This window comes from Hypanus sabinus, chromosome 18, assembly GCF_030144855.1.
Source record: "Hypanus sabinus isolate sHypSab1 chromosome 18, sHypSab1.hap1, whole genome shotgun sequence".
Taxonomy (NCBI): domain Eukaryota; kingdom Metazoa; phylum Chordata; class Chondrichthyes; order Myliobatiformes; family Dasyatidae; genus Hypanus; species Hypanus sabinus.
Genome location: NC_082723.1, coordinates 72,490,032 through 72,504,552, shown reverse-complemented (window position 1 = coordinate 72,504,552; position 14,521 = coordinate 72,490,032). Strand labels below are relative to the sequence as shown.

The following is a 14,521-nucleotide window of genomic DNA, read 5'->3' as shown; positions in this document are numbered from 1 at the left end:
TACTGTGACAGGAATCCGTCCTCCACACACTTAACAAACTCTGCTCTGTCTAAACCATTGGAACTAATCAGGCGCCAATCCATATCAGGGAAGTTAAAGTCACCCAGGATAACAACCCTGTTATTTTTGCACCAAAATCTGCCTCCCAATCTGCTCCTTGGTATCCCTGCTGCTACCAGGGGGTCTATAGATTACTCCCTATAGAGTAACTGCTCCTGACGTCCACCCATACTGACTCAAAAGAGGATCCTGCTACATTACCCACCCTTTCTGTAGCTGTAATAGTAGCCCTGATCAGTAATACCACCCCTAAGTGTGGAAATGTGGCTGAGTCTTGCTCCAGGAACCTTGTACACAGTCATAATGAGATCTATTAGGAATCTATAGTCTTCCATTAACAAAGAAACCCTATTGTCCAAACAAACTGATCTGTGCAATTCTGTGGCAAGAGCTGAAGTGCTTTAAACTTCACACTTCAATACCTGACTCTCATTAATGAAATATATTGGGTAACAGCAGGATCCTACTACACACTGAAGTGGCGGCAAGGTTTCTACAGTGCAATAATTGAATGGCTGGAATGTCAAAGAATTATAAATCATAAGACATAGGGCAGAATTATGCCATCTGACCCATTGAGTCTGCTTTGCTGTTCAATCTTAGCTGTTTCCTTTTTTTCTCCTCCTCAACCCCAGTTCCCGGCTTTCTCCCCGAAAACCTTTGTTGCCATGTCCAATAAAGAACCTATCAATCTCTCCCTTAAATATGCCCAATGACCTTGCCTCCACAGCAGTATGGCAACAAATTCACCACCCTTTGAAATTTCTCTGTTTCTGTTCTGAAAGGGTGCCTCTCTATCCTGAGAGTGTGCCCTCTTGTCCTGGACTCTTCCACCATGGGAAACATCCTCTCCACATCTACTCTGTCTAGGCCTTTCAACATTCAAAGGGTTTCAATGAGATTCCCTCCTCATCCTTCTGAATTCCAGCAAGTACAGACCCAGAGCCATCAAGCATTCCTCATATTCTTTCATACCTGGAATCCTTTCATTCTTGGAATCATCCTTGTGAACCTCCTCTGGACCTTCTCCAATGACAGCACACCTTTTCCAAGATGAGGAGCCAAAAACTGTTCACAATGTTCAAGGTGAGGCCTTACCAGTGCCTTATAAAGATTCAGCATCACATCCTTGCTCTTGTATTCTTGACCTCTTGAAATGAATGCTAACATGGCATTTGCCTTCCTCACCACTGACTTAACCTGCAAGTTAACCTTTAGAGTGTTCTACACAAGGACTCCCAAGTCCCTTTACATCTCAGATTTTTGTATTTTCTCTCCACTTAGAAAATAGTTTGCACATTTATTTCTACTACCAAAGTGCATGACCACTCATTTTCCAACACAGTATTTATTTCATTTGCCACTTTCTTGCCCATTTTCCTAATCTGTCTCAGTCCTTCTGCATCCTACCTGTTTCCTCAGCACTACCTGCCCCTCTACCAATCTTCATACCATCTGCAAGCTTGGCAACAAAGCCATCTATTCCATCATCTAAATCAATTATACAGTCGTAAACTTAAACATGAAGTGAATTGGAAGAAGAGATGCCCGGTTTAAAAATGTTCCTCAGCAGCTGGTAGGAAGCACCAGCTGCTGAGTGTTGAAGTTGTGGTTTAAGCAAGGATAGCCTGGGGTAATTATGGTGAAGTGTGACACTGCTGCTTACAGCAGATAAGACGGGCTGGGTTTCTGCGGCAGTTTGTACTCATGCCTAACAGGTGAGGCCGCTGTAGTGAGACTTGCCCAGAAAGATCTTCTTACGACAAGCATCTATTTCATAATAGGGGATGGTGGAGACAGATAACAGAAGGATGTGAAGCATACCCAACAACAAAGGCTCTATTGTCTTTACTAACTTCAAAATATCATCAACAGTCTCCTTGAAGTTTCAATTGACACCTCTTGTGAATGGAAATTGATCTTGCGTGTAAGGAATCCAAAAATATATACAATTTACAATTATCAATATTTGTAACCAATCAGTACAGGCAATTCTGTACAAAAGTAGCAGTTTTCTGTTTAGACTTCAGAGTGGTGTGGGTGACAGGCCCATGTTGTCCTCCTTGTGCAAAAGTAAAATAAAACTAATGCCTCAGACGTAAGAGTGCAGGTGTTCTGGGCCCAGTTGTTATCGGCGACATCACTCTGAATCATCTCCATGCATTTGGATATATTAAGTAACATCTAAATCTAAATAAAAAGACCCTATTCACTATTTAGAAAGCAAGGAAGATCTTCCAATGAGTTGGCCAACAAGTATTGTGAATTGTAATGTTGAGGCTTTAAGGCACGGGTGAGGCCTCACTTGAGAGTATTGTGAGCAGTTTTGGTCCCCTTCCCTAAGAAAGGTTGTGCTGGCATTGAAGAGAGTCCAAAAGAGATTCACGAAAACGATTACAGGGTTGAGGAGCATTTGCTGGTTCTGGGCCTGTACTTATTAGAATTCAGAAGAATGAGGATGGATCTCACTGAAACCTATCAAATACTGAAACCCTCAAGAGTGTATATGGAGAGTGTGTTTCCTATGGTGGGGGAATCTAGGACCAGAGGACGCAGCCTAATAGAGCGATGTCCTTTTAGCACAGAGATTTCTTTAGCCAGAGAGTGGTGAATCTGTGGAATTTGTAACACAGGCAGCTGGTCATTGGGTATATTTCAGGCTGAGGTTGATAGATTCTTGATTAGTCAAGGCATGAAGGGATATGGGGAGAAGGTAGGAGACTGGGCCAGAGAGGGAAATTGATTAGTCATGATGAAATCTCCTGTATCTTATGGTCTTGTGTTTTATTTCCATTTCATTATATACAGAGGGAATCAGAGTAGGAAGGCCTTGGCTCAACAGGGCTTAGGTGTTAACAGGTTGAGGCGAGGTAGTTTGCCTGTGCAGAAAACAGACAGGAAGAATGTGTGTGAGGCTGGTTTTCTGTGCTTGGTGTCATGGCCACATCTGCGCCACATGCATTGAGCTGCAGCTCCTTGGGGACTGTGTTAGGGAACTGGAGATGTAGCTCGATGACCCTCCTCTGGTCAGGGAGAGTGAGGAAGTGATAGAGAGTGGCTATTGGCAGGTAGTCACACTCAGGCCTGGGGAGATAGATAACTGGGTAACAGTCCGGAGAGGGAAGGGCAGGAGTCAGACACTAGAGAGTACCCCTGTGGCTGTACCCATTGACAATTAGAACTCCTGCTTGAGTACTGTTGGGGGGGGGGGGGGGGGAGGAAGACAGCCTACCTGGGGGAAGCAACAGTGGCTGCGCCTGTGGCACAGAGTTTGGCCCTGTGGCTCAGAAGGGTAGGGAAAGGTAAAGAAGATGGCAGCAGTGATAGGAGTTAGAAAGGAAGTTGAGAAACAGGACCAAAAAGGTAGTCATCTCGGGATTACTGCCTGTGCCACACGACAGTGAGTATAGGAATAGAGTGAGGTGGAGGATAAATGCATGGCTGAGGGATTGGAGCAGGGGACAGGGATTCAGATTTCTGGATCATTGGGATCCCTTCTGCAACAGGTGTGACCTGTACAAAAAGGACGGGTTGCACTTGAATCCCAGGGATATTCTGGTGGGGAAGTTTGCTAAGGCTGTTGGGGAGAATTTAAATTAGGATTGCTGGGGGTGGAAACCAAAATGAAGAAACTGAGGAAGAGGTGGTTGGCTCATTAATAGAGAAAGCTTAGACAGTGCGAGAGGTAGATGATTGAGAAGGGATGGGCTCAGACCGATGGTTTGAGATGAGTCTATTTTAATGCAAGGAGCATTATGAACAAAGCAGCTGAGCTTAATCGTGGATCAGTACTTGGAGCTATGATGTTGTGGCCAATAAAGACCTGGCAAGTGTCAGGCTTTAGATGTTTCAAAAGGAGAGGGAGGGAGGCAAAATTGGTGGGATCATGGCACTGTTGATAAAGAGTCATGGCCGTAGAAAAGGAGGAACCCTGGAGGGGTTGTCCACGGAGTCTCTGTGGGTGGAAGTTAGAAACATGAAGGGGTCAATAACTCTACTGCGTGTTTTTTTACAGACCACACAATAGTAACAGGGACATCAAGGAGCAGATAGGGAGACAGATTCTGGGAAGATGTAATAATAGCAGGGTATTTGTGGTGGGAGATTTTAATTTCCCAAATTTCGATTGGCATGCTCCTAGAGCAAGGGGCTTAGATGGGGTGGAGTTTGTTAGGTGTGTTCAAGAATGTTTCTTGACACAATATGTAGATAAGCCTACAAGAGGGAGAGGCTGTACTTGATCTGGTATTGGGAAATGAACCTGGTCAGCTGTCAGATCTCTCAGTGGGAGAGCATTTTGGAGATAGTGATCATAATCACTATCTCCTTTACAATAGCATTGGAGAGAGACAGGAACAGACAAGTTAGAAAAGTGTTTAATTGGAGTAAGGGGAATTATGAGGCTATCAGGCAGGAAATTGGAGGCTTAAATTGGAAACAGATGTTCTCAGAGAAAAGTACATTAGATATGAGGCAAATATTCAGGAGATATTTGTGTAGAGTTCTGTTTTGGTATGTTCCAATGAGACAGGGAAGTTATGGTACGGTACAAGAACCGTGGTGTGCAAAGACTGTAATAAATCTAGTCAAGAAGAAAAGTTTACAAAAGGTTCAGAGAGCTGGATAATGTTAGAAATCTAGAAGATTGTAATGTTTCTATGTCTGTAATAGAAAACAAAGTAAAATACAATCAAAACCTTGAAATACTGACCAGGCTTTATTTAGTTCCGATAAATTCACGTGAGGAGGGAAATACATACTAAACAATTCAGAGAAAAATTCTAATTGTTTTTTAATGATTGCAGTCACATTACTGTTTTAGTTAAAACATTATGCACAGTAAGTAATTAAAATACCAACACAAGAAATGCCATTTGAAATAATTCATACAATTTCCTGATTGTAGTGCTAAAACTACTGAATTCATACAAGCTTTAGCCATGATCAGTTCTAACACTCCACTCTCTCAAACAATATTAACAGCTCATAATACATTGTATGTGGAAAGAGATCGACAGCTAAGGCCTTAACAGGACGGAAAGGAGATCCCTTCACTCTGTGAGATGGGGCACGGCAAAGGCTGTGAGAAAAAAGCAAAAAGATATTCATAAAATTCATTGGTCCTGTTTATTAAAAACTTTGTTCATTTAGCCTGCAATATTGGAGCCAGAATCCCCAATCCCTGAGAAGATAAAAATTCACTATTATCCAGTAGGTGAGCAACAGCAGAACAGAGATCAAGATCAAGAAGTCAGCAGTGTAGTGGTTAGCACAATGCTTTACAGTACAGGTGACCGGGTTCAATTCCTGCCGTTGCCTGTAAGGAGCTTGAATGTTCTTCCCGTAACTGCGTGTGTTTCCTCCAGGTGCTCCGTTTTCCTCCCACAGTCCAAAGATGTACCGGTTTGTAGGTTAATTGGTCATTGTAAATTGTCCTGTGATTATGCTAGGGTTAAATCAGGAGATGCTGGGTGGCACAGCTCGAAAGACCATAAAGGCCTGTTCTGCACTGCATCTCAATCAATCAATAAAATAAACAAAACACTTACATTTTTATCATAGCATCACAATTACTATTCTGCATTTTCAAAGAGCATGTGCTGATTAAATTAAAATTCTTTTAAGTAACTTGACTATTTGTAAAAATCATGAACTCATAGATCCACATTTTCAAATAATCTGATTTCCTCCTACATTTGAAAGAGGTTAGTTCGTTTGGTGCCAGAGCATGGTGACACTTGTAGGCTGCTGAGCACATCCTCACTGATTTGATGCAACCAATGCATTTCACTGTATGTTCTGATGTGCATGTGACTAATAAAGCTAAACTCTTTAATCCCTGGACTGATTTGGATGTTTTAATTGAATGTAATGTTTCCATTTTCGTGATTTTCGTAAGTCAGTGCATCAAATCTATGCAAATCCCTGGATTTTAATCCTATTAAATAAAGTATCGCACTTTTATCCTGTTTACTGCACTCTTCCTCCTGGGAAGCACTTCTTAATTACAAATCAAGCTTTGCAAAACACTCAGCAACACCCTAGAGCCATGAATAAATGCCAACGTGTGCAGATTGCATGTTCCCAGTCACACTGTGAGCTACGTTTCAAGTTGTGGCGTATTCTGGAGTTATGGGTTATAGCAAATATTAATTTCAGCAGTAACCAGACCTCAGATCTGAATATAGATTTAAAATACAGCTCAGAACAACGGTCTTCCTGGAGCTGCAGACTGGAGTCAGATTGCAAACCCAGAAATACCTCACTGACCTGAAAGTAGACTAAAAAGGCAGTTGGAAAGGAAGTTGAGAAGCAGGACCTCAAAGATAGTAACCTTGGGATTACTGACTGTGCCACGTGACAGTGAGTATTGGAATAGATTGAGATGGAGGATAAATGTGTGACTGAGGGATTGGAGCAGGGGGCAGGGATTCAGGTTTCTGGATCATTGGGACCTCTTCTGGGGCAGATGCGACCTGTACAAAAAGGACGGGTTGCACTTGAGTCTGGGGGTGGGGGGGGGCAATATCCTGGCGGGAGGATTGCAAAGGCTGTTGGGGAGTGTTTAAACAAGAATTGCTGGGGGTGGGAACCGAACTGAAGTGACAGAAGAAAGGAAGCTTGGCTCACAAATAGAGAAAGCTTGGAGGCAGTGCGAAAGGGTGGATAGGCAGGTGATAGAGAAGGGACGCACTCAGACTGATGGTTTGAGATGTGTATTTTAATGCCAGCAGTATTATGAATAAAGCAGATGAGTTTAAAGCGTGGATCAGCACTCGGAGCAATGATGTTGTGGCCATTATAAGGCTAGCAAGAAGGAGCTTAAGAATGAAATTAGGAGAGCCAGAAAGGGCTATGAGAAGGCCTTGGTGGACAGGATTAAGGAAAACACCAAGGCATTCTACAAGTATGTGAAGAGCAAGAGGATAAGATGTGAGAGAATAGAACCAATCAAGTGTGACAGTGGAAAAGTGTGTATGGAACCAGAGGAGATGGCAGAGGTATTAATGAATACTTTGCTTCAGTATTTACTACAGAAAAGGATCTTGGAGATTGTGGTGATGACTTACAGCAGACTGAAAAGCTTGAGCATGTAGATATTAAGAAAGAGGATGAGCTGGAGCTTTTGGAAAGAATAAAATTGGATAAGTCACCGGGACCAGACAGGATGTACCCCAGGCTACTGTGGGAAGCAAGTGAGGTGATTGCTGAGCCTCTGGTGATGATCTTTGCATCATCAATGAGGACGGGAGAGGTTCCGGAGGATTGGAGGGTTGTGGATGTTGTTCCCTTATTCAAAAAAGGGAGTAGGGATAGCCCAGGAAATTGTAGACCAGTGAGTCTTATTTCAGTGGCTGGTAATTGATGGAGAAGATCCTGAGAGGCAGGATTATGAACATTTGGAGAGGCATAATATGATTAGGAATAGTCAGCATGGCTTTGTCAAAGGCAGGTTGTCCCTGACAAACCTGACTGAATATTTTGAGGATGTGACTAAACACATTGATGAAGGGAGAGCAGTAGACGTAGTGTATATGGACTTTAGCAAGGCATTTGATAAGGTACCCCATGCAAGGCTTACTGAGAATGCAAGGAGGCATGGGATCCAAGAGGTCATTGCTTTGTGGATCCAGAACTGGCTTGCCCACAGAAGGCAAAGAATGGTGATAGACAGGTCATATTCTGCATGGATGTGCCTCAGGAATCTGTTCTGGGACCCCTACTCTTTGTGATTTTTATAAATGACCTGGATCAGGAGGTGGAGGGATGGGTTAGTAAATATGCTGATGACAGCATATTTGGGGGCATTGTGGTTAGTGTGGAGGGCTGTTAGAGGTTATAGCGGGACATTGATAGGATGCAAAACTGGGCTGAGAAGTGGCAGATGGAGTTCAAACCAGTTAAGTGTGAGGTGGTTCATTTTGGTAATTCAGATATGATGGCAGAATATAATATTAATGGTAAGACTCTTGGCAGTGTGGAGGATCAGAGAGATCTTGAGGTCCGAGTCCATAGAATGCTCAAAGCAGCTGCGCAGGTTGACTCTGTGGTTAAGAAGGCGTATGGTGTACTGGCCTTCATCAATCGTAGAATTGAATTTAGGAGCTAAGAGGTAACGTTGCAGCTAATAAGGACCCTGCTCAGACCCCACTTGGAGTACTGTGCTCATTTCTGGTTGCCTCACTACAGGAAGGACATGGAAACCACAGAAGGGTGCAGAGGAGATTTACAAGGATGTTGCCTGGATTGGGGAGCATGCCTTATGAGAATAGGTTGAGTGAACTCGACCTTTTCTCCTTGGAGTGATGGAGGATGACAGGTGACCTGATAGAGGTGTTCAAGATAATGAGAGGCATTAATCGTGTGGATAGTCAGAGGCTTTTTCCCAGGGCTGAAATGGCTAACACAAGAGGGCATAGTTTTAAGGCGCTTGGAAGTAGGTACACAGGAGAGGTCAGGGTTAAGTTTTTTTACGCAGAGAGTGGTGAGTGCATGGAATGGGCTGCCGGCGGCCACGAAAGCGGAAATGATAGGGTCTTTTAAGTGGCTCCTGGATGGATACATGGAGCTTTATTAAAATAGAGGGCTGTGGGTAAACCTAGGTAGTTCTAAGGTAAGGACATGTTTGGCACAGCTTTGTGGGCCAAAGGGCCTGTATTATGCTGTAGGTTTTCTATGTTTCTATGACCTGAGCTGCTTGTAAGAGACAGTGGTGATTGATTAACATTTAATCTAGGGTGGCTAGAGTGTTGGTGTGAAGAAAGAGTTTGAAAATTATATGTAACTCAAAGTACGTATCAAATTCACTATCAACCAGAAGTATTGAAACAAACGTCGTTGTAACCATTGAAACTGTACTGAGTTACCATTGAGTTTAAGGGTATAAAAATGTGATATACTTTAAGTTTATGAGCCTCTTCCAAGAGCGCCTCCAAGTATGATACCTGTTTTTTTGGCTGAACAGAAATTTCTATATCCACAGGTTCAGTGTCTCTCTGGTGACTTCGTTCACAGTCACAACACACTTATTCAAACCATAATAGCAGAATTAGAGACCGAGAGATACAGCATGAAGACAGACCCTTGGGCCCACTGCATTTTACCCATTTTACTCAGAAGTGGGTTTGTTATGATGTGATATTTGTTGTGGCAGCAGCACAGCGCAAATGTAAAATTCCTACAAATTACAAAGTAAATATATAGTGCAAAACAATAACAAAGTAGTGTACATGGCTTCATGAACAGTTCAGAATTCTGAATGCAGAGAGGAAGAAGCTGTTCTTGAATTGCTGAATATGGGGTTTAAGGCTCCTGTACCTCCTCCCTGATGGCAGTAATGAGAAGAGAACACGTTCTGGATGGTGAGGATCCTTAGTGATGGATGTTGCCTTTATAATCCTACCCTGATGATGACTCCTGATGAAGGGTTTCAGCCCGAAATGTCGTCACTACCTCCTCCCATAGATGTTGTCTGGCCTGCTGAGTTCTGCCAGCATTTTGTGTTTTTACTTATAATCCTACCCTAACTCAGTTTGTACATTACCATACAATCTTTTGTTTCATATGGTGCACAGTACTGAATTTTATGTATTGTACTGTACCGCAGGTGCAAAAAAATTAATGACATATGTAAGTGATGATAAACCTGATGTTGATATGGGTCTCTATTGTGGACTGAGAGTGGGAAGCACTAGAGACATTCCATAATGATCAATAAACCAGTAGGTTAGAATCAAATTACCTTGCCTGGTGACTCAGGGCTGGTTGTGTCTGCACCGGTGCCACTGCCCACCCCTAGCAGTCTGCCACCTGTCCCACACCCCTCCCACAGCACTCCACCCTCATTGTCCCAATTTCCTTTGCTCCCACCAGATTTACAAACTCTCCATTCCACGTTGACAAATAGAGTGCTATGCAAAAAGGCCTTAGGCATCTAAGCTATATAAATGTATCTACGATTTTTGCACAGTACCGTACATTTACACCTACGCACGAGACAATTTGCAATGACTAATTAACTTACTAACCTGCCCATTGTTTGGGATGTGGTCGTAGAGAATGTGCAAACACTCAGAGCCAGCAAAGAGCTCAGAACTGTATTTCAGTCACTCCAGTACTTGCGGCACTGTATGTAAATGGCTGTGAATTTAACCCCACCTTATGACATTATTTCACAGCAGGCAACAGCTGATGCTATCTATCTGGTGTAAACGTAATGCTTAAGAATGCACATACCCTTTCTGACTGTCACCAAAGACTCGAGCAAATTTGGACAGATACACCATAGTGAGCATTCTGACTGGTTGCATCACTGAATGGTATGGGGGGGCCAATGCACGGGATCACAAATAAGTAACAGAGGGTTGTAAACTCAGCCAGATCTATCACAGGCACTAGCTTCCCCATCATAGACGACATCTTCAAAGGATGATACCTCACGAAGGTGGCATCTATCATTATGGGCCCATGCCATCCAGGACATGCCCCTCTTCTCAATATTACCATCAGGGAGGATATACAGGCACATGAAGACACATACTTAAAGATTTAGAAACAGCTTCTGCCCCTCTACCATTACACTTATGAATGGTCCATGGACCTTACCTGTTATTTTGCTCTCCTTTTACACTACTTACATATTTTATATATTTCTTACTGTAACTTAACAGTAATTTATTCTGTATTGCACTATACACCTGTCACAAATTTCAAGACTTGTCAGTTTTAATGAACCTGATTCTGATTCTGAACCATGTGGAAATGATGCCCAGCCCCATGTTGCAGCGTGAGTCAGTGGTGAGGAAGGAGATGCAAAGTTAGCATTCATTTCAAGAGGACTAGAAAATAAAAGCAAGGACATAATGCTGAGACTTTATAAGGTACTGGTGAGGCATCACTTTTTTGTGAGCAGTTTTGGGCCCCCAACCAGGAAAGGATGTGTTGACTTTGGAGAGAGTTCAGATGAAGTTCATGAGAAAGATTCCAGGAATGAAAGCGTTATCACATGAAGAACATTTGATGGCTTTGGTATTCAAAAGAATGAGGAACATCTCATTGAAACCTATCGAATGTTGAAAGGGCCAGATAGAATGGATGTGGATTAGACGTTTCCTATAGTGAGGGAGTTTAAGACCAAGAGGACACAGCCTCAGAATAGAGGAACATCCATTTAGAACAGAAATGAGGAGAAACTTTTTTAGGCAGAGGGTGGCAAAACTGTTGAATGTGTTGCCACAGGTGGCTGTGGAGGCCGAGTCATTGTGTGTTTTTAAGACAGAGGTTGATAGATTCTTGATTAGCCAGGGCATGAAAGGTTACGGGGAGAAGGCAGAAGGCAGAACGCAGAAGGATGAGGTTGAGGGGGAAATGGATCAGCCATGATGAAATGGTGAAGCAGATTCGACAGGCCAAATGGCCTAATTCTCCTCCTGTCTCTTTATGGACTGATGTTAAGGAATTGTACAACATGCTCATGAGTGAGAAACTAATATGGCAAAAGGCCCAACCACAAAAGGCAGAAAGTACGTGAATTACTTTAAAATTTGCACAACTGTATCTCTGTATTTAAAAAAGCTAAAATAATAAGTGCGTAACTTACTCCACAAAATTGTTCATTGCCGCTCGAGCATTGCAAGCAACATAAATCAGCCGCTTCAAGTGTTCTGCTCTTCTTATTGCTAGCACAACTCTGGAATCTGCAAATGAAAAAAATCACTCAGTGTCCACGTTATTGGGTATACCTGTACCCGTGCTCATTAATGCAAATATCTAATCAGCCAATTGTGGCAGCAACTCAATGCACAAAAGCATGCAGACATGGTCAAGTGGTTCAGTTGTTGTTCAGGCCAAACATCAGAATGGGGAAGAAATGTGATCTAAGTGACTTTGACCATGGAATCACTGTTGGTGCCAGACAGGGTGGTTTGAGTATCTCAGAAACTGTTGATCTCCTGGGATTTTCATGCACAACAGTCTCTAGAGCAGGGTTTCCCCACCTGGGGTAAAAGGACCCCTTGCTTAATGGTATTTGTCCATGGCATAAAAAGTGGTGGGAACAGTCTACAGTTTAGTGAATGGTGCAAGAAACAAAAAAAAAATCCAGTGAGTTTCAGTTCTGTGGGTGAAAACACTTTGTTAGTGAGAAAGGTCAGAGGAGAATGGCCAGACTGGTTCAAGCTGACAGGTGAGTGACAGTAACTCAAATAACCACGTGTTACAACTGTGGTGTGCAGAAGAGCATCTCCGAATGCACAATATGTGGAATCTTGAAGTGTATAGGCTACGGCAGCAAAAGACCACGAACTTAAACTCAATGGTCACTTTATTAGATAAAGGAGGTAGTCAATTTTGCATTGTACTCAATGGAAAACAGAGAAATAGAAACCCTACAGCACAATAGAGGCCCTTCAGCCCACGATGCCATGCTGAACACGTACTTATTTTAGAAATGACCTAAGGTTACCCATAGGCTTCTATTTTTCTAAGCTCCATGTACCTATCCAGGAGTCTCTTAAAAGACCCCATCATATCTGCCTCCACCACTGTCACCGGCAGCTCATTCCATCCACTCACCACCTTCGGCGTAAAAAACTTGCCCCTGACATTACCTCTGTACCTACTTCCAAGCACCCTAAAACTGTGCCCTCATGTTAGCCATTTCAGCCCTAGGAAAAAGCCTCTGACTATCCACACGATCAATGCCTCTCATCAACTTATACACAGAAATCAAATAATCAATCAGGAAAATTCATCAGAAGAGATCAGTGTCAGAGGTTCTTACGTAGTCCTGCTCTGGGTGGGTCCACAATAGCAACCAAGTTTTGTGACGTTAAAGAATTAATTACAGTCGGAAAGAGGTCTTCAGCTTTGCCACACAAGAATTCCACATTGGACAGACCTAAACAAAATCAAAGAATACACAGAACATAAGCTAAATACATGTCCAGCTATCCTCGAATAGGAACATAAAACGTAAAACAAATATTGGATTTCAGATTACACTGGCAATTGATTAATAATTGTTTCATTCAAGTCAGATGAGATCAGGAAGCTTTTCTAGAACCTGAGCACTAAGCACTTCCAGGCTGAAGACTCTTCATCACTGTCAACAGTTTCACTTTCAAAAGTCAAAGTTCAAAGTAAATTTGTTATCAAAGCGCACATATACAACCCTGAGGTTTGTTTTCTTGTGGACATACACAATAAATACAAAGAAACACAACTGAATCAGTGAAAGACCATGCACAAGACAACCAATGTGCAAAAGACAACAAACTGTAAAAATACACCAAAAAAAACAATAATTCTCAAGAATATGAGATGAAGAGTCCTTGAAAGTGAGCCCATAGGTTGTTGGAACAGTTCAGTGTTGGGGAGAATAAAGTTATCCACTCTGGTTCAGGTCTGATGGTGGGAGGCGGGGGGGGGGGGGGTGGGGGGTAAAAACTTCTTGAACCTAGGGGTGTGGATCCCCAGGCTTCTGAACCTTCTTCTCAATGGCAGCAGTGAGAAGAGAGCATGATCTGGGTAATGGGGGGGTGGGTCCTTGATGATGGATGCTGCTTTCATGTGACAGTGCTATGTGTGGATGTGCTCAACGGGAGGGAGGGCTTTGCCCATGATGGATGGCACATGCCTAAACTGCTGAGTGTTTGCAGCATTTTCGCATGATCAAACTCTTGCTATTCTGCTGGGTGCATCACAACAGAACAGAATTTTACATGAAACACGTGGGCAGTAGGAAGGATTGGTGGTTAAGGGAGGAAGGTTCTGAATTCCACATTGTTAACATTAATAAAACCTTCACCAGACATTATAAGTACTAACCATTTAGTTCTGTGTTCACTTTCGCATCTTCGATGGCTTCTTGACACATCTCAATTCCAATGACTTTCTTCACATTCTGGGCAACATGATAAAGAAAACATCAATTTCAATCATGATACCTGATGCCAGAAACCTTGCATCACTTGGCTGTCTCAACTAATTTTGGAATCAATCCCAGCTCTTTATTTCACACCTTTCCCCTCTCCCGGTTTCACTTCTCGCCTGCCACCTTGTACTTCTTCCTCCAAGTACGCTGGAGGCTTTTAAGGGACATTTAGATAGGTGCATGGATGTGAGGACGATGGAGGGATATGGAGATAGTATAGGTAAGAGGGATTAGTGTTTGGGTGTTTCTGATTTGCTTTTAGCTGGTTTGGCACGACACTGTGGGCCAAAGGGCCTGTTCCTGTGCTGTACTCTTCTATGTTCTATTATCATAAAATATAAATAGAAAGTGAATTTGACAGTGATGAGAATGCCAATTTATTTTATTTATTTAGAAATACAGCGTGGTTAGACCGTTCCAGCCCAGCAAGCACTTATTCCTGTATTATACCCATGTGACCAATTAACCTGCCAACTGGTACGTTTTTGGGATGTGGAGAAAACCCGAGCACCCTGGGGAAACCCGCAT

The 14,521-nt window shown here is 42.8% G+C and overlaps 1 protein-coding gene across 1 annotated transcript in view; it reads right to left on the bottom strand.

The window, feature by feature from the left end:
* Window positions 1-4,764: 4,764 nt before the first annotated feature.
* Window positions 4,765-14,521, bottom strand: part of trmt2a (tRNA methyltransferase 2 homolog A) — a 50,897-nt gene continuing 41,140 nt past the window's right edge. The window contains exons 9-12 of the mRNA XM_059994649.1: window positions 13,888-13,963; window positions 12,842-12,958; window positions 11,660-11,756; window positions 4,765-5,140 (exon numbers count right to left, since the gene is read on the bottom strand). Coding sequence (XP_059850632.1) covers window positions 5,011-5,140; window positions 11,660-11,756; window positions 12,842-12,958; window positions 13,888-13,963 — 420 coding nt within the window. The 3' untranslated portion in view covers window positions 4,765-5,010. The remainder of the gene's footprint in view (window positions 5,141-11,659; window positions 11,757-12,841; window positions 12,959-13,887; window positions 13,964-14,521) is intronic.